The 21,283-nt window shown below is 43.6% G+C and overlaps 1 protein-coding gene across 5 annotated transcripts in view; it reads right to left on the bottom strand.

Annotated features, from left to right (window-relative positions):
- DIS3L2 (DIS3 like 3'-5' exoribonuclease 2) overlaps positions 1-21,283 on the bottom strand; it is a 282,840-nt gene that overhangs the window by 218,011 nt on the left and 43,546 nt on the right. For all 5 annotated transcript variants that reach the window (XM_054700163.1, XM_037524233.2, XM_054700164.1 and 2 more), the window contains 2 exons: positions 19,002-19,055; positions 14,249-14,350 (listed from right to left, as the gene is read on the bottom strand). In XM_054700163.1, coding sequence (XP_054556138.1) covers positions 14,249-14,350; positions 19,002-19,055 — 156 coding nt within the window. The remainder of the gene's footprint in view (positions 1-14,248; positions 14,351-19,001; positions 19,056-21,283) is intronic.

Genomic DNA, 21,283 nt, shown 5'->3' with positions numbered 1-21,283 from the left:
GGTTCTCTTTTTCATCAAGTTTTCTCTTCCCTGCTCTTCATATAATTGGAACTCACTTTCCATTCAGACTTCATTTCTTCCAGAAATTTCTTTCCAAAAAGCATCCCTCAACACACTGCATCACTCCAGGACTCAATCACAGGACTTACCACACTGCATTGTCCTACTTGACTTTCTCAGCCTGCATCCCTCGGGACTCACTAATCCCTTATACACTGAAGCACTCATAATACATAGTGAATTAACTTCTTTATTTTGCTTCTAGAACAGCACTATTTAAGTGCAGCTTTGGGAGACTTGAGATAAAAATCACTCAAGCCATTTCTTACGTTTGATGGTTTAGATGCCGAAACAGATCCTGCCTGCCTTATGCCATAGGGAGCTCCTGAGACAGAGCTTGAGGCCTGACTTAACTTACTGTTAAGTGCTCGCCGAGTCTGATGGAGGAGTAAGATGCATGGACTAGATTTTAAATCATTTATCTCAAGCCTCTATGTTCCAACCTGTTAGATATCTTGGTTCCTGGTCATGAACTCACTTCTTGTGAGAAAGGCTTTCCAGTCATCCCTTTGAAATGATCTTTATCAGTCGCCTTAAGCACTGACCTTTAGCTGACCTATTGCTGTCCCCCTCCATTACATCCTGTGCCCCTGACAATTTTTCCAGTGACACAAGTGGGCCTAGTTTGGCACTTACGAAGGACTGAATGGAGAAATGCTTATCTTTGCTCTGATCACCGCAAGCACCGATTCATGCTACCCACTGCTCAAGTAAATAAATGACCTAAAGGCCTGATGCATAAGGAGAGACCCTGAGGACCACGGACGAGAAAGTGAATGAGAAGCTGAAGAGAGTGAGTCACGTCGGAAAGTTACAGGGGCCACTGCGAGCCCCTTCAGCCTCCCCTGCTTCCCAAAAAAATATTACTTAGAACCTAAGCTGCAGTTCTGCTTTTAATGTGATCAAAAAGAATCTAAAACAATGATCATTATTAGAATTCCCAGTAGGCTGCAGTTTCAAAGTTTACACATATTACTGAAGAGAAAACTCTAAAGAAAGGAAACACAGAATCCAATCCACTAACTTCCCAAAAACCAGAGAGACTCTTGAACATTTTCTGATTCAGAAGTGAAAGACGCAAGAACTATAAACTGAATTACTGCAACGGAGTCAAGGCCGTTGGGCTTTCCCACCATCGCTGTCCTCTGTTTGCTACCAGATCAAGAGGTCTGGCCAGAGGCTCACGTGGGGATTTGGTGGAATGGGAACAAGGTCACCCATGAGCTCTAGTTATGTCTCCTGAACAGAGTCAGCTCAACAGAGTTGAGCTGTTCTGACAGAACCACATGATCTAAAAATGTCTAAAACATTGACTATTTAGTCTTTAACAGAACGAGTTGGCCGACGACTGTTCTAGAGGTGTCTATGCCCCCCAGAGGCCCCCGAGGCCTCGCCCTTCTCCTGGCCACCGTTCCCAGGGCTCCTACAGCCTGACCTGGCTTTCCTGGAGCACGGTGCTGCTCCTACCCTCCGCCGTGCACTGCGTCAAGTCACTCTCTCCCAGCTAGTCCCGAGCTCCAGCATTATATCCAGCTTATTCTCAGTACTCTGTTCTCAACTTCTAACTGCTGATCTGTGCTCTGATTTTACCAACAAATTTTAAATAACTTGGTATATTTCAGGAATCTTTCACAAAAATATCCCCTTGGGTGAGAATCCCCATCTCAAGCTCTTTCTAGGTCCAGAAAACCCAACTGAGACACCACACTTCAGTTTCTCTCAAATCAACATAACAATAACCAGCATCTCTCTCTTACCCTTGCATCACTACCCTTGCCAGCCTCCTTCATGTGTGCCTGCACTCGCTGTGATTTGTCTCTACCCACTAAAACTGGTCCAGATGACTGGCGCCACATTAGACAAATCCAATTTCCTCATAAAATTTTTCACCGGGTCTGTCAGCAATAGGGCACCTTCCTCCTCCAGCACATGGTGCCTGTCTTGGTTCCTGGCACAACATCCTCTCCCGGTGTCCCTCCTTCCTCTCAAGCCACTGCTCAGTCTCTTCGACTAGATACTTTTCCTCACCAAACCCGTCCTCAGTGATCTTTTCTCTCCATAAAACAACCCCCGGCAACTTATTTAAGGGCCACTGGAGTCGCCCAAATCTCTACCCTTGCCAACATCACTAATATCCAGAACTCCAAATCCTAATATCTACTTTCTAGCTATATTTACCTGCATGTTCCCAGCCATCCCAAACACGTCGTGTCCAAACTCATCCTCTTACACTCATCTCTGACTCTGCCCTGCTTCCTACCCTAGCGAATGGCACCGTCACCCCCTCAATTACCTGAGCCTGAAATGCAGGAGTCATTCTTGCTTCTTCCCTCTACCTTTCCTCCTCCAGCCAATACCGTGTTCTCTGTCTTGGTAATGTTTTACCTTCAGCTCCTTGAAATCCACACGGCCACTGTAACTCTTACCATCTCTCGCTGAGGCTATCTTACATAACTTAGGGAATCTCCCATGAATTTGCCCATTTTCTTTAAATCCTCACCTTATCACCCAGAATGATATCTTTGCACAAATCCATCATCCCTACTCAAAATTCTTCAACGGCTCCCCAGTGCCTACATGGTAACAGTCAAACTCCTTACAAACAAAGGCATTTCAGGATGTGGCTCTCCCCAAGCCATCAACTCCTGCCACTTGGTATCCTCATCTTGCATTTAAATGTCAAAACACCTGTAGTTTTCCAAATCTACCATGTTCCTCTCTCTAGTTACCTAAATTCATAAGACAGTTATCTAGATGCCTTAAATCATTACTCATTTTTATAAAACATGGCATAAGATATTTTGATAGCTGAAAAAACTGAGCATTTTACATTAGTAGCAGCAAGCAACAATAATATACTACTACTATTTATGATAAACTCTTTATAGTTTAGAAATACTACCAAATAAATACCAGCACATTTCCTGAAAACATTAACTTCCTTGCCTTTCATGTACAAAAATCATACCACTAACTTAATTTGAAGATCAAGAAATGTGTCACATGTTGTACTTTAAAAACAAAGAATTACATAATTAAGGTTGATCTGAAAGGCAAGCTAGATCATTTCCAGGTGATTTCTGAGTTCTTTTTTCGTTAGTGGAGATGAATTTTAATAGCTGATGTGGAAGCTTCTGCCTGATCTCCCTAGTGAGTAGCGGCATATGCTTTGCAGATGGCTGGTCAGGAATGCAACGTCTAATGAATCTAATTAATCTAGGGTGACTGTCACTAGAGGAGTTCACCAGACGCCTCCTGCCATCCCGACCTGCACACACGTGATAGGGCCGTGCTTCTTGGCCCTCTGCAGTTAAATGGAGCCAAATGACTCATTCTGGCCAATGAGTTGTGAGCAGAACCCAGAGTTGCTTCTGGATAAAGTCATCTTAAATGCAGTCTTCCAGGCTCTGTTTCCTTTTGCCACTTTAAAAGGGAGCATACTCCTGGTGGCTGCCATTCTAATGGGTGTGGGCTCTGGAACGAAGATAATGCCAAGCCAGGTCATAGGTGATCTTAATGGACAGAAGCAGGAGCAAGAAACACACATTGTCATTCCACACATAACCTTACCTACCATCTAAACTGCCCAAAATTCAGAGGACACAGAGCAATGTATACTGAGACACCAACATTTTTTTTTCTTTTTATTGAGGTAATCTCAGCTGATGACAGTATAGGTCTCAGGTATAGTTCCCCACCTCAGCAACTGTGTATTTCACACCACACTCACCACAAACATCCAATCACCATCCACTACCGGGTCATTCCTTCCTCCTCCCACCCCCTCCAGTAACCACCATTTTGTTGATGAGCCTAAGGGTTTATTTTTGTTGTGTCTGATTGCTTTTGCTTTCCTTTATATTCCACAAATGAGCAAAGTCATATGGTATTTGTCTTTCTTGTTTTGACCTAACTTAGCATAATTCCCTCAAGGTCCATCCATATAGTCAAAAATGCCATGATTTCATCTTTTTATGGCTGCATAGTATTCCACTGTGTACATTTATCACATCTTTTTAACCCATTCACCCATAGTTGGATGCTTGGTTGCTTCCATATCGTAGGTATTGTAAACAGTACTGCAGTGAACACAGGGATGCACATATCTTTCCAAATGAGTGCTTTCAAGTTCTTCAAGTAAATACCCAGAAGTGGGATTACCATTTCATATCGTAATTCTATTTTGAATTTCTTGAAAAACAACCACATTGTTTCCAAAGTGGCTATACCAATTGACATTCCCAACAACAGTGCACAAGGATTCCCTTTCTCTCTAAATCTTCACCAACACTTATTTCTTAATTTTTTGATAATCACCATCCTAACTGGTGTAAGGTGAACTTCTATTGTGGTTTTGATTTGCATTTCCCTAATAAGCGATGCAGAACATCATTCATGTGTCCGCTGGCCATCTGGATGTCTTCTGTAGTGAGACACCAACACTTTATGTCAACATTTTACGTCAACATTTTATGTCTGGCAGTGAATAAATGTTATCAGAGGTAAATTCAAGAGCTGGGAATAGTAAATTTGAGTTATTATATGATTTTGGCCAAACTATGACTCTCAGGCCTCATTTCAAAGAAGACTAATAGTAATATCTGACTTTCACATGCACTTACAATGTGCCAGCATTGCTGTAAGTACTTTATCTGCATTAACTCATTCATTACAATGAACATGAACTTCACTGCACCATCTTCATGGAGTTAAGAAGGAATGAATTAGTTTTCGAGCAAATAATTGTGAAATTAATTGGGAGTTGCCCAGCACAAATAAGGCACTCTATCCTTAAATGACACATTCCTTATTTCAGACATTTCAATTTGAATTACAGAGATCTGAAGGCATGTTTAAAGCAGGCAAGAACCTGAAGTATTTGATCCCAGAGCTGGCAATAATGAAGAAGAACAGATGATTGTTAAAAATAGGCTTGTGTATATAACAATTTGGGGAAAATCTGATCATGGGAGTAGATATACTGTACCCACCATACTGCTCTGGGTGGAGGCTCCAAAGACCTTGCCCTCCATCATTAAGTACCTTCCAAGTCTTTTTTGGGCCTATTGTACAAGCCAAGAAACCAAACAGTTCTAAGAAATCCTAATTCCACTGGAATTGAGAACAATCCAAAATGATAGTAGTTATATAAGAGATTGGATTAAATATAATCTAGTATGATGGGTGCATATTTAAAGAAGAACTTGGAAGACAAAACTTTAAAACAATCACTTGAAGGAAAAGTTAGTTGTCAAAGGAAACAATTTACTGTACTAGACCAATTTCATGTGACCATAAGAAGGTTTGGAACAGCCATTGAAAAGCAGGGATTAAATGTGCACTTTGATTTTTTTTGTTTGTTTAATTTAGAACAAGAGCAGTCGCTCCTATCAGCACTTCCTTTATTCTTTCAAACTCCAGTTACTTCTTTCTTTCTGTGCCAATGTGTTCCAAAATGCCCATCCATACTTCTATAATTCCCTTGCTAAAGTACTGGTATCTCTGCATGAACATGAGTTTTCTTAGTAACCATACAATAGAATGTTAGGAAAGATAGAGCAATTATCCCTGCTTCTCCACTCTCCTTAATTCATGTACAGACTTTGCTCTGCTGCAAGTTAAGTGAAATCACCCTGTCCTGAGAGGTTAGATTTAGCCAACTAAGTGCTTGATTGATTTTCTCCCATTGTATTCTCTCAATGCAGGTCCTCAGCAAATGCCTGGGGGTAGCTTTCCAGTGGACATCAACAGATCAAGTTGGTTCCAGACGGCCTAACTATATTTAAACATTCAGACAAAAGAATAGAGACGCTCAGCCCAACGAGCAGTCATTTCACTTGAAATCACCCCAACTCTTCAGCTAGTCGGCTGTTTCACACTGCTTCACCTGACTGAATCCAGCTTTAACGTGCTCCTGTCAGTCTCCTTCACTCAGATCTTCTCCGACTAAGCTGCTCACCCACCATCCCAATCATGCAAAGTAGGCCACATTCCAGCAGCTTTTGCTCCTTTCTAGGAGCCCTTACCTTATTTTTTTTTAAGATTTATTTATTTATGCATACAAGAACTGGGGTACAGGCCAGAGGTGTGGGGAGTCAGAGGATTCACCAGAGACACAGTGGGGAACAGAACAGGCAGGCTGACTGAAATACACTGCTGAGGGGAGCAACGGGCGAGACAGGAGAGGTCTGCTGTGCCCTGTGGGTAGCTCCTTGGCCGGGATCGAACTCGTGCTGCAGTGGCTACGGATAGCTTCATAGGTTGCATCTTAACCCCTTGCACCACCAGAGCTTTTAACCCACTTCCTAGATCTAAGACATTAGAGGGAATTGGGGCTCCAAAATCTCCTTTGATACTAGCAAAAAAGACCCAGAAATCTCGGGTTCAGGGCTGATCTTCTGCTCCAGTTCTCATTCCCAGTACTGCTGTCACCAGTTCACCCAGCTTGACTCCCACCCAACGGCTGCCTCCACCAGTCTGCTTGTTCCCAGATGGCCCTACACCTGTCCCAAGCTCCAGAAGGACCCACCTCCTACATGGCAACTGCCTGCCTGTGCTGCAAGCCCATTACTTTAGGATCTGCTGCCATCGAGGCAGGACGGCATCTGGGTCTGTCATCTCTGACTCCATGCCCCGTCCAGTGGGTTGTCACACTTGATTTGACTTTATAATCAGGTCAACTGTATCAATATCTGATCCAGGTTCTAGGAGAGGTGTCTGGTGAGGCTGTGATTCCCAACACTGCTCCACGATGCCCTGAATGGCTACCACGCTTCTCTAGTCTAGACACAACTAGAATTCTAGCTTTTTCTCAACCGTTTATTTTCTAAGACTAATCCTGGGTCTTTGGTGACTTCAACTGATACAGTCATCTTCTTGCCCCAGGACGGCAACTTAAGATATTGACTAAAGCTCAAGCATATTCTATACTATTTTCTGCATTTATGGTGATTTTTATACTTGACAATATCTACAGGCCAAGTAACTCTCTTTTATGTCTCTGGGACAAATGCAAAAAGATCATGAAATGAGATGTGGATCTGAATCCCAACTTTGCCACTCCCTAGTCAGGTGTTCCCTAACTAATATGCTTAAGTGAAGCTTCAGGTTTTCATTCACAAAATAGACTGGAGATAACATCAGGCTGAAGAACAGTGGGAGGTACTAAATACAGTTCCTGGACCACAGTTAGCACTGAAAAGTTAGCAATCATCCAGCACCCACAAGGCTTCTATTTGGTCGCCTGGAATGTACTACACTGGAGTATTAAGAGAAGAGAACTTATAGGATAAACACTATAGTCAACAAAGATGAAGACAAGATTGTTTAATGGTTATGGAAGATGAACTTGATGGCAGAAAGGAAAAGAGAATGGAAAAAGGCCCGGTGAAGATCATGGCAAACAGAAGAGTTGACAGAGCAAAGCACAGTATTCATGAGCATCTGTAAATGGAGGTCAAAGATGCTGGCTTCTTGAAGGTGGGTCTTGAGAACACTCAGGAACACCCCGCCTCCGCCAGTGCTGAGGGGAGTCGGCGCAGGGGCTGCAGCCTGGCAGGAGGAGAGAGCCTTGCTCCATGCACAACTCCCACAAAGTGGGCATTTTCAATATCCTTTCTTGTCAGGTCATTCTCAACCCAAAACATTCTCCTCCTTAAACCAATCTCTCGCCAGCCCCATCCTTAGGTCAAACATATCGTCTTCTATGAAACCTTCCCCAGTTCCCTCCAATAGTTTGCTGCCCCCACACATGCACTGCTCTTCTACACAGCAAACCATATTCTAGCTGCTCCCCTCCCCCACCCCTCCAGCCAGCCAGCAACTTAAGCAAAGCCGTCACCTATTCTAGCCTGTCCTGCAGCATCCGGCGTGGGCAGGAGGGGAGGTTGGTGAGAAGCCATGGCACCTCAGAATCAACAGCTCAGGATCAGAGGCTCCCAACCACCTGGGGATATGTCCCCTACTTGGAAACTCTGATGAAAGTCTGAGACCCTTGGTCTAGGAAAATACACACACACACACACACACACACACACACACACACACACACACACACGCATTTTAAAAAGAAAATAACAACCTAAGATCATTCAGATGAAAGTCAAGAGATCTGGACTTCAAGTTCTGTCCCACACTCCAGGTCCTCAAGCAAGCCCCTCAGAACACCTTCACTCCCACTTAACAAGGCACAGAAAGTGCATCTGCCCCTGCACTCCCCTCGCTGGAGGTCCCTAACAAGAAATACATCTGGAATAGATACTGAAAATGTGGAAGAATTCTGAAATTAAAATTGTTATGTAAGAGCAAATTATTTTTTATTATTGCCTCACAGCTTGATACTTTTACAGCTAACTATTTTGCCAAAAACCATGCTGTGAAATAAATTGACTATTTACTACTATAGCTAAAAGAATCGTTGTTTTTGTCTAAAACCCCAAAGGCCCTGTAGTTTACATATCCAAGAGGGCGAGCACAACAAGCATAAAGAAGCAAACATGAATAATCCAATTAATTCACATTTGCTCACACCATTGACTACAGATTCCTTTGATAACAATATGCTTTTGTCCTAACAAACCTGCAATACAATTGGTCAGTATGCTTTGCAATGTTTATATTCCACATGTCAGAGATTCTTGATGACAGTCTGAATATTCTCTTCTCCTTAGTTTGACCCTGTCCCCAACACCCATCACAGGTGGGCTACTGCGCAGGGCCCCCTCCCCAGGACAGGAAGCTGTGAATTGCCTGCTCTGACTAATGAGGCCTAAGAGACAGCCCAAAGGGGCTGACTTTAATATAAAGCAACTGCCAGGCAGCCGCTGTGAAGCCCCTCAGGAGCCCACAAAGGAAGCTGGGTCCTCCTCTACATCCCAAGTCTCCTGAGAGTTGGCAAGGGCCTGTGCCCGCAGCTGCGCCTGTCACTTCCCTTGTCCACCGCCACCAGCAACTCAACGGCGGGGGCCTCCACGCCAGGCTGAGCCCTTCTCGGTATCCGCCAATTCCCACTCAAGAGAATGCTCTCAAGAAAGCAAGCGCTTGGGGTGCAGTGGCTTTGGGGGACTCTGAGGCTCCATCACAGCTGTTAGTAAGATTCCCACTGGACGCTAAGCTATCTTTCTGCCAATCAGATCTCAGATCTACGGTCCAGAGAGCGAGGCCCCAGGTCCCGAGCTGCTCTCTCTGACTCCTGGCTCACCTTGTTACTCAAAGTGAGAGTCCAGAAGCAGCAGCATCCTTGCTGACTGGGAACCTGTTAAAAATGCATGATTTGGGGCCCACCTCAGATCTGCCAAATTAGAATATGCATTTTAACAAAATTCCCAGGTGATCCATTTGCAGGGTAAAGACAAGCAAGAGCCTATGGATCAGCCTCAGCTCTGAGAGGGTCCATTTTTCTCAGGCAGGAAATGGCTGCCCTCAGCCTTGCTCTGGAAAACTCCCTCCAGAAGGCCAGCTCTCCAGACCAAAAAGACCCAAGGCACCAAGGACTACAAATCCCATAATGTCATCACCACCGAAGGGAGGATGCTGGGAACCGAGGGTAGAGTCAAGCAGCCAGGCTTGGTGTAACCAGACATGTGGGCCTGGGTGGGGGGGGGTCCTTGGCTTTTTGCTGGCTTTCAGCGTGCTGTTGGGGTCCCAGCTCAGCGGAACTGGTAGGATACATTCACCAATTTATCTCCTTCTCCCCCCGAGTTACTCATTTCTTCATTTCCCCTTCTTTGTAAATAAGCCCTTTATTACCCTTTTCGTATATGCCCGCCGATGAGTCTCATTATAAGTCCCTTTTAAGTGCATGTCTGAGGACCCACAGTGAGGCCGCCCCATTTCACACTGGGGTTGCCTGTAACAGAACCACCATGGTCCATGCCTCTCCACAGTCTCCTTAGTTGCCTCTGAAGAGGTCCTGCTGACTTCTAAACATCAACCTGCCTAAGAACTCAGTGTTCACTCAGTCCCTTATCTTTTTTTGTTTTAAAGATTTATTTTATTTATTTATGCATAAAAGGTCCTCTGTTCTTCCATAGGCCAGAGGTGCAGGGGGTGAGAGGGTAGGCACCATGGTGGTTCTGTTACAGGCAGCCCCAATGTGCAATCAGTTGGCCTGACTGTGGGTCCTCACCCATGCACTTAAAATGGAAGGATTCACCAGAGACAGAGTGGGGAGCAAAACAGGTGGGTGTACTGAAATACACTGCTGAGGAGAGCAGCGGGGAGACAGGAGAGGTCTGCTGCGCCATGTGGGTAGTTCCCTGGCTGGGGATCAAACTCATGCTTCAGTGGCTGTTGATAGCTTCATTGTGCTGAGACTTAACCCCTTGCGCCACCAGGGAGGACCCCTTCTCTTCTTTAACTACACTCCCCAGGTGATCTCATCCACTCCTATGGCTTCACCACCACATCTGCTGATGACTCCCAAATTTACATCTCTACCTTCAACCACTCCTTGGGGCCCCGGATTTGTTTGTCCAAACATCACCTTGTTGGCTTCTTTGTTCTCAGTATATCTTAAAGCTTTATTGAGGTATAACTGGCATACAACAAACTACATATATTTAAAGTGCCCAAGTTGACCGATTCTGACAGGTGTATACATTTAGGAAACTATCCCATCAAAATAATGAACATGTGCATCAGCACCAAAAGTTTCCTCCTCAGGGCCCCTTAGTAATCCATCTCCTAGTTCAGTCCCAGGCAACCAATGGTCTGCCTTTTTTCACTAAAAATTAGTTTGCATTTTCTAAAATTGTACTTAAATGGAATCATACAGATTGTATTCTTTTTTGCCCAGCTTCTTTCAGTCATCATAATTATTTTGAGATTCACCTATGTTGTGGCATGAATTGCATCAGTAATTCATTGATTTTTTTTTTTTTTTTTAACTGAGTTGTATTCCATTAAGTGGCTACTCCAAACTTGGATTATGTCACAATGCTGATGGACATCTGAGTTGTTTTCAGTTTGGGACTCTTACCAAAAAAAGCTGTCATGAACATTAATGTACACATTTTTAATGTAGGCAAATGCTTTCATTTCTCTATAAGGTAAGCATCCAGGAATGAGAGGGCTAAGTAAGTCATATGTTAAGTGCATGCTTATCTTCTTAAGAAACTGCCAAGTTGTTTTACAAAGTGATTACTGGATTTCATATTCCCACCAGCAGTGTATCAGTGTTCCAGTTGCTCTACATCCTTGCCAATACTGCTTATGGTCAGTCTTTCAAACTTTAGCATTCTAGTGGGTTTCCGGTAATATCTTATGTTTTTAATTTGTATTTCCTTAATGATATTATGTTGAACATCTTAAGTTTGTCAACCATATATCTTACTTAGTAAAGTATCTGTTCAAATCTTGAAATGGTTTTTTAATTGAGCTATTTATTATTAACTTTTAAGAGCTTTTTATAGTCTAGATAAGTCTTTGATCAGCTAAATGTTTTGCAAATATTTTCTACTGGCCTGTGGCTGGCTTTTCATTTTTGTAGCAGTGTCTATCAACAAGCAAAGTTTACATTTTGATAGTCAAATTTATTTTTCTTTATGTTTCATTTTTTATGTTCTATTTAAGAAATACTTGCCAAATCTAAGATTACTAAAATTTTCTCCTTTGTATTATTCTGGAAAATTTCTATTTTTTACACAAACATTTAGAACTATGATCCATTTCAAGTTAATTTCAGTATAGTTTAAGGTTAAAGTTCATTATTTTGCATAGGGCTACACAATTTTAACAGCACATTTGTTGAAAAGATACCATTCCCCCTTTGAATTTCCTAGACAACTCTGTAGAAAAGGGTCTATTTCTGACTCTCTATTCTATTCTACTGATCTATATGTCCATCTCGATATCTTAATACCACCACACATCTTGTTCATCTGAGTTTTAAAATAACTATTGAAATCAGGATCCTACAACTTTATTATTTGTTTTGGCTATTCTAGGTCCTCTGCTCTTCCACAGAAATCTTAAAACCAGTCTGTTAATTTCTACAAAGAAGTCTGCTAAGATTTTGTTTGGAATTATACTTAATCTATAAATCAATTTGAATAGAACTGGCATCTTTACAATATTGAGTCTTACAATTCATGAACACAGTATTTCTCACCACTTACTGAAGCCTTACTTCATCTCTCTCAGTAATGTTTTATAGTTTTAGTGTACAGGTCTCTCACACATTTGGTCAAACTGATCCCTAAGTATTTCTTATTTGTGATCCAAATAAAAATTACACTTAAAGAAATTTTTTTATTTTAAATTTTTCATTGCTAGTATGCAGGAATACAATTGATGTTTATATATCAGCCTTTTATCCCGCATCCTTGCTATGCTCATTTATTAGTTCTAGTAGCTTTTTTTGTACCTTCCTTAGGAATTTACACATAAAAAAATCCCACAGTATGAGAATAAAGATAGTTTCCCTTCTTTCTTTACAATCCGAATGCCTTTTTTTTTTTTAAGATTTATTTATTTTTATACAAGAGCTGGGGTGCAGGCCAGAGGCGCGGGAAGCTGAGAGGATCACCAGAGACAGAGTGGGGAGCAGAACAGGCAGACAACTGAAATACACTGCTGAGGGGAACAGCGGGTGCGACAGGAGAGGTCTTCCATGCCATGTGGGCATCTCCTTGGCCAGCCAGGAATCAAACCCACACTGCAGAGGCTGTGGACAGCTTCACAGAGCTGGGCTCAACCCGCTGCACCACTTGGGAGGCCCTCAATGCTTTTTTTCTATTGCCTTTTTATACTGGCTAGAATCCCCAGTACAGTGTTGAATAAAAAAGAGGAAACGGAACATTCTTGCCTAATTCTCAACACTGGAGGAAAAGCATTCAGTCTTTCACCACTAAGAATGATGTTAGTTTTCAATATCCCCAAGATGTTCTTTAACAAATTGAAGAAGTCCTCTTCTAGTCCTAGTTTGCAGTAAGTTCTTATCATGAATGGTTGTTCATTTTTGTCAAATGTATTTTCTGCATCTATTGAAATGATGGCCTTGATGGAATTATGGTATGAAGTTTAGCCTGTTAATATACTGAATGAGAGGGAATTGTTTTTCAAATATTAAGCCAACTTTGCATTCCTGGGTCAAACTCCACTCACTCATGTTTCTTATCCCTCTATTGTGTTATTGGTTTCTATTTGCTAATATTTTGTTGTGTGGCATATTTATTAGTCTGGACTTTCTTTATTTTCCTATGTCCTTTTCTGGTTTTGGTATTATGGCAATGCTGATCTCATAGAAGGAGCGGGAAAAGATGTCCTCTATTTTCTTGGAACATTTGTGTAGAATTGGGATTAGTTTTTCCTTAAATGTTTAGAAATCATCAGTAATTGAAATTATCTAGGCCTCCCTACATTTGCAACATCTCATTTTCTAGACAGAAATTAAAACTTAACACAGCCAATCAGAACTAATACATGTCCTTCCCCACTATTCCTTATTTTAATGACATCAGACCCATTGTGCTTAAACCATAATTTTAAAACTTATCCTTGATTCCCCTCTTTCATTCTATTCCTCCAATCCATCTTCAAGTCTCATCAGCTCTACTTTCAAAACATATCCCTACTTCTCTCCATATTTACTATCCTAACCCAGTACAAGCCTCCTACCCAGCCACCCCAGTGCACAATTACCCTCACTACAACCTCTTCATTTTCAGTTGACAGACAGAGGGAGACTGAAATCAGCATATTCTCATATTTTAAACCATTTTCTTCTGCCATCTGATTTCTGTCTTATAAAAATACAGTCTATTTTTGTCTGCCAAGGGAAGCCCAATCACCAAATTGGGTCCTACAGAACTGGGTTTATGCTGGCTGGGTTGTCCAGTAATGTGTGAAGACAGGCACCACCCCCATAACTTGGTCTTTCCAATTCTCTCAACATTACTTGTTACAATGTGTATCAAGTTTGAACGTGCCCTAAAAGTTTTTTTTTTCCTAAAAATTACCAAGCCATGTGACAGGGAAGACAGATTACTTGGGAAGAAGCAAGGAGAACTCAAATCCTGATGTCTGCCTACCAGATGCTTGTAAGTCCCAAGTGTTCGTGGCCTATGTCTAAGGCAACATAGGGCCTTAGGTGTCTGTTACTACTTTAGTTTATGGGGCCTCATCCATGTGCCATAGAATGCAAAAGGCCTTGAGAATTCTATAATTCAAAAAGGAAAATTTAACTCACCTTCCATTGCTCCTCAGGAAGCAGCTTCACGACCACCACATCACCATTCAAGGCTCTATTACGAGCAACAACCCCATCAATAAAAATGTCACGGTCACCGTCCTAGGTTGGAGAGCAAAATAAAAGTTAGTTTACCAAAGCCTGGAATCAAAACTTACTTCCCTGTCTACTGACTCAACAGGAAGACTAGAATGCAGCCACACACATCTGGAGGGAGCTCTGTCTCTGGAATTAACAGAAATGGTGATGAACACAGAAAAGCAGACTAGCGGAATGCTGAAATAAATCATACGGGGCAGGTCATAAACAAAACTACAGAGAGCAAAACACTGAGATTGCCTGCTTTCCTAACTACACTGAGACAGGAGTAGATTATCATTAATTATCCACTTTCATTTTGAACAATACAAAGCGCAATGATACCATTTCTATACTAACTGGATTTTGCTTTAAGTATCAAAGAACAATTTTTTTTTTAAAGATGGTTTACAAGAAACCAGAAGAACAACATAAAGTCCCCCAAGAAAAATAACTGAGAGTAGAAGCAGCAACCAGCCCCAGGATTTGGGTTCTCTTGGAGAAACCCAGCAAAATCCCACTGCCCCTGGGAAAGAGGCAGAGAGAGCAAGTTGTGCTTGTTTTTAGGGAGACTGAAAGAAAGCAAAGGAGAAAAGGAAAGGGACGTAACCTGAGACTCAGGAAGTGTTCTCAGCCTCCACCTCTCTCACACGGGAGCCACGGGACGTGACTGTGAGCTCCTGGCCAAGAACACGAGGGGGCATGGGAACCTTCAGCCTCAATTGCTCGCTTCAAGACCCACTTTAAGCAGTGTAGCCCTGTGCGTGCTCAGGCATTGACAGCTCAACGTAAGGAGGTGAGGTTGTCTTCCTCCTGAGCCAAACTACTTTGCAAAAACACTTAAATGGAAAAGATAACGAAGGAAAAGCACACCCTCAGCCCTAAGTTTCCATGAAAAAATTAAACAATTTCAAAATGTTTCATCAACAAGCATGCAAACAGGTCCTCTTCCCCTTCGATCCCTTCCAAAAGTTTAGACCATGTGCTTCTTTTCAGGGCATGAGAGAAAAGGAAAATGTGGATTTTTCTGAAAGGCGGTAACAGCAAATAGGTTCATAAGACCACCTCGCAACAGTTCCTGATAGAGACACCCATGAGAGTAAGATTTAACATTCAACCAACTAGTTCAAGTTCAAATTAGTATTCTAAAGTCACCAGACCTTGCCTCCAATATGGGATTTTAGACACACAGTGGTTTTTTTCTTATAGTTCTCCATCACAAACCCTGAGGTATCTTTTAGAACAGTCTTTCTGCCCAGTTTCCAGTCCAGCCATGGTCTGGCAGTGGCCTGCACTTTACCAAACCTGACCCCCCCCACACACACACACACATGCACACACACCCTTCCCTCTGCCCCCAGGGCCCTCTGCCCCTAGCAGCCATGAAGAAAGAACTACTGCAGCAGACTTGGGAGAAGCTGCTCGGAGAAATAAGAAGCAGGTAAGCCGTGACTGGAGAGCAAACAGGGAAGCCTGGCGCGTGGCACTGACCGTGGCATCCACAACTTACACAGCAACAGGGTCTGTCCAGCCTCACTAGGGCAGAGGCGGTGGGAGGCCACCCAAACCCACAACAGGGTGGCCCCTTCCTGAGTCGTGACACCACCCTTAGACCGTCCGAGACTTTAGATGCTGGTTGTGTGGTTCCTACTCCAGAAACCAAGAAAAGTAGGGCTGAGTCAAACCATGGACAACACACAAATCTACAGCTACTTCATCGCTATTCAGTTCTGACTTGGTTCACTCAGACACCTGCTCCTGCTGCAGTCTCTTCTGCTAAAGACCACCCTTGGGAACAGCCCCAGATTAAAGCAGCTGAGTCATCACTCTTACCTACTGTTTAAGGCCCTGGTGTTCAGCCCTTGCCTGAGTGCAGGAGGACTTGCTCTACCCATCGGACAGACCAGAAGAAAAGGTACTGGGGGGAGTCTACTGTATGTTCTTAGGCAGCTGGAGGGGAATAAGCCAAGGATGTCATGATGGACCAGAAATAAATTTCCCAGCCACACAAAGTGGGCTCCCAGGACAAGATGCACCAGCATAAGTCAGAATGCAAGCGGTGATTTTTTTTGGGGGGAGGGGAAGATTTTTACACCTGGCAAAGCCTCTTTCGCTACCCCCAAATGCGATGAAAAGGCATCTCAATAATTTAATATCAACTGGTCTTGGTTTGCGTGAAAGCCACATGGGTTTTATTCTAACTCTGTATCTTACTCTTATTGCGAGACTGGCAGGGACATAAACAGCTGGCCGGTGTATTTTTGGCTTTGTCAAATAACAGAGAAAATTGACTATCAGTAGAAATGTAATGAAGTTCTACCCCTGCCAAAAGTACTTTTGTTACATCCAATGAGCAATTCACCCTTCTAAACCTGTTGCCTTAGGTAGATATAACAACATAGCAATGACACCGTAGAAGTTCACAACTGTTTATTCACAGTAAGTAAGAATAAGCCTAAATAACTTCACAAATCTGGTCTATTTTTGTTTCTCCAAAAATGTTAGATTTTAAGGCTGTGATGAACAGGCCAGGAATACAACTTCAAACAGGAGAATACCTTGAGCCTTTGAAACATCAGTAACATCAGAAACATCATTAACTTCCTTTATCAGGAAATGACTGGGCCCCACACTTGTGGCCATCTCTGCTCAGCCAACCCATCCCCACCAGGTCAAACGGACACGTGTCCTCAGCTGGAACAGCTCATGCTGCTCTCTAGGCAGGGCAGGATCTTCCCCAGGTCTGGCTTCCCGAAGGCACCACTGGCAGCAGCCCTGGACTCAGCAGGAGGCTAAAGGAAAAGCACTTCTAAGGGGTGTGGACAGACGCTGGGCCTGTGGGATAAACTGCCCATGCAGGTGCACGCAAGGGCCTGGCTGGATGAGGGGAAGGGGTCATCACAGCAAAGAGGGTACAGGAGCCCCCAGCTGGGAAGAGAAGAGGAGCCACAATTCCACATGCAGTGCCGAGGTGTCTGAGTATTCTGCATTTGAATCCAGGGACATGGAGGTATATTTATCCAGGAAGATATATTTTATCTGTCACGGATGTGTTTTATTTAAGTCTGTTAGCTGGATTTATAACTTTCAGGTATTTAGCACAGGGTAAGTATGCCTCTGTTTGAACTTTTATCCAAAACCCCATACTTGTCAATAGTCAGGCTAACTCAGGGACACTTGCAGGATGATTTTCAAAACACTGCATGGAGTTCCCTTAGCGCCAGCCGATGAACACAAACCCCAGCGCGCATTGGAGATGGGAGCCAGGTATGCTCAGTCCCAAGGGCCTCTCAGCATGAACTCCCCGCCCCACTGGGTGTGTTTCTAAAAAGCCATGTCTTCACATACCAGGCCCCTAAATTCGAGCTCCTTCTACTACTGATCTTGCCAATGAAGAAAACAGTCATTCTTTCTAGCATGGAGAAAATGCCAGTTACGCTGGACTTACTGAGGGGAGCATAACCTGAGAGATTTTCACAGGCAGTTTCTTTGCTCACTGAATGTGATTTTCCCTTTGTGAGCAAATTCTGGAATCTACTACCCAAGTAAACGGTGCTTCCCGAAGGACAGAGCTACTCCTGCAGCTAAGTTACTTTCTCAAACTTGACCTCAGTTCTAAGCTGGGGACCTGGCACCCAAGTGCCAGAGCCATCAACCATACTGTGTTCTGTAAAAGGAACAGAATATGACTCAGAGAGAATAATGTGAAAGACCAGTGATACTTTTTCCTCTAATCCAATGGGAAAATCTGAACTTGAGACACAAACTTATTTGCTGGAGGACAAGGGAGTAAAAGGACTGAGTTTGAGAACAGGTCTTAAGGTTACTGTAACAGTAACAGTAAAAATAATAGCTATGAAATACAAGACTGAACTTGGTGTTCTCACTAAATGTGTCATTTAACATATGAAACATGCTAACCATAGTAGATGTATTCCTTTTCCTCACCTATAAGCCAAACATTATTCCTATGGACACTTCTGCTCTGAAAAATCTCTGATGCTACAGCCATCCTATTTATGGTGTCCTGAAAAATTAGGTCAGGAATTTAAGAATATCGCTCTTGTAGCTTTGCACACTCAAGTAGCAGAGACCTGCTATTAACTGTCAGAGTGGACTTCCCTTTCTGGAAAGAACCCATTAAAATGCAGCATGAGCATAAAAAAGGGCACAAAAGGCAATGGCAAAAGAGCCTTTTACCAAGTCCCATCACCTGCATAAAAGTGAAGTGGGAAACTACACAAAAAAAGAAAGAGCATTACACATTATTTTTGGACAAATTTGCAGATTAGTTCATGCAGTAGATCGAAAGTAGATAGCATATTTGTTTAGGAAAGATTAACTTAAATCAGTGGAAAAACCCATAAATCCTTTTAAGCTATAAACCAAGGGCATCCAATTACATGAGCCGGTGGGTGCCTGTGTGGGTTCAGCTGCTCTCTGCAGCCGGGTACAAATGCTATCCCTTTCATTTCAAGTGTGATTTTCAGATTGGCAGAAGGTGGTGTTAACCAAAGGCAAATTTTGTTTATTTAAATTTGAAACAAATCCTTGCCCATCCTCAATTTTGTTTTAACTACTCTGCTTTTTAGATAGCATATATGATTTCAGTTTCCGAGCACATCTACAAAATCAAATGTGACATTAAGTTTATTATAAAAGTTATTGAACTTACCGGGGAAGGAATGAAGGCTTCGTGAAACTTCTTTGGATTAATTCTCAAGACACCCTTTAAAATAAAAAATAAAATCTGTGAAATTTTAACTAGTTATATACTTATGGCTTTTCCATATGTATATTATTCTCCAATAAAACATTTTTTAATTAATTGGACAGTTCAATCTAGGAAATAAGTTGGCAGGAGGACAACTGTTCTTTAAGAGCAAGCAACAGGACTTGGCCGATGTGGGCCACACAGGGCTCCTTTGGGGACCGAGGGGCACCTGGCCGCACGCAGGCAGCGGTGGGGGCCACAAGGCTGGCCAGCAGTGGGAAAGTGGCAGCTCTTGGGATTTTATGCGACTGATATGCTAGTCTTCAAATGTAAACCTTTAAGAGCAAGGTCATCTGGGGATTACCCCTCACCACATAATGGCCTTTTTCATTCTCTAGACTTTTCTCCACAACTGCTTGTGCTGTGACAAGTTTCCAAGGGCTCCAGTTGATTTCTAACCTGGATACTTAGCCACCAGACTGGATGCATATTTTTCTACTCTGGCCCCTCTGCAGCATTGAATGAGTTAATCTTTCAGAATGGTCCAGAACCAGCTCTTGATGTAAGTGGGAGTCCTGGCTCCAATAGTCAGGCCACCCAGTCTGTCTTCAACCTCATGTTATTCTAGCACCAAATCAGGTTCTGCTTCTATTTGCACACAGGGGCGCAGGTGGGGGCCGTGTTCACTAGCAGTTCAGTATTTCAGGCTCTGGAGAGAAGAGAGGACCCTCTCCAGGTCCCAAATGCATCTGAAGGAGGCTGGACCTCACGGACGGAGGCGGTCACTTTCCTAAAAGCTGGGCTCCAGGGGTAGCTTTAGAACGTGTTTTAAATAACATGTCTCCCCTAAAACGTTGAAAGGCTCAAAGATACATAATTAACAAAATAGGTGGGGGTCTGCAATAAAGCAGAAAATAATCCTGTCACTGCAGCGTGCTTAGGTGACACATTTCACCAACAGCTTTTACTGTCACTAACTTCCCAAGCAGATGGCCACAAATGCTTGTCAGTCCTTCACTCGGTGATGATTTACTGAGCACGGACAGCACTCAGGACCTGAGACGATGTGGGGGGATGCGGGGGGGCAGTCCCTGGTCACACCACCCTAAGGGAGGGCACGGAGCAGGCAGCAGGCAGTGGGGGCACTGGGACAGGCTCCAGAGACGGCGTCTGATGTGCTCCTTAACAGAGCAGCAGACTCTGCAGATGGATCAGAAGGGAAATACAGGCAGAGGACACTGCTGCCAGGGCAGCCAATGGGGCAAACACTGTTCCCTGCTCGATGCCGTGGCTCTGCTGAAGGCTGGAGACAGGGGAGCAGGAGACAAGGCTGGCGAAGCTCCCTAAGGTCAGTCCCTTTTTTACAAATGTCACTGCAAAGTCACTTCTAGGACAGCGGTTTCCTATTGGGAAAGTGGGAAAAAGGACTGCATTTGTCCAAAATAAACCTCCACTCACTCAACAAACGTCTTTGAAGTTTAATTTTTTGAAAATTTGAAAATTAGCGGTGAGTACGTGAAGAAGAAGAGAGATGAGAAGGCCTCCTGATTTCACAGTGTCTTCAGTCACAGAGAGGCCAAGGCTGGCCGCAGGGAAGGAGACAGGCGGCTCAAGCCTGGGGGTACAGAACAGACATTCGAAGAGCCATAAACAGCCTCGCGCAGACCTCCTGACACGTAAGACAGGCAGGAGGGGACGGAAGCCTTGCTCAAGAAAAACATGTGCAGCGTGACTGGGGAAGAACTGCTGAGAACTGGACCTCGGGACAGACGCCCCAAAGAGGGCGCATCACTCTGAGGAAGAGAACCTCTAAGCGTTCCACCGCAGACCAGTGTCACCCCTATAGTCCGAGGAAAAGCTGTCAATAAAACATGTCCAAAAATGGGCTTGTCGTGAAAAGAGACTTCCAGCAGATGTGCCGCCTCGCCTTCAGAAGTTCAGGACTTGCACGTTTTATGACCATCCCTGATCTGCCCCTGCCCCTGCACTCATCTTCCTGGAATTTGGTCAGTGCAGTGCCTTCACCCTGCCCCCTCCTCTGCATGTGCCTGGGCCCCCATGTCTTCACGGCAACCCGGCTGTCCCCCAACATGGTGACTCGCCCTGAAGTGCTCTCCAAGGGAGTCTCTTCATCCCTCCCACCCCAGGCGTCTCAGGGACCCCAAGAAGGATGTCCCTCCCTCCCTGCTTCCCCACTGTGGCTTTAAAATATTTTTTCCCTCCATTGTCTTCCGATTCCCCAG

Source organism: Talpa occidentalis, unplaced genomic scaffold (assembly GCF_014898055.3).
Source record: "Talpa occidentalis isolate TD23 unplaced genomic scaffold, MPIMG_talOcc4v2.1 talOcc4.3, whole genome shotgun sequence".
Lineage (NCBI taxonomy): Eukaryota > Metazoa > Chordata > Mammalia > Eulipotyphla > Talpidae > Talpa > Talpa occidentalis.
The sequence above is the reverse complement of the archived record's forward strand: the minus strand, read 5'-3'. Positions and strand labels throughout refer to the sequence as shown.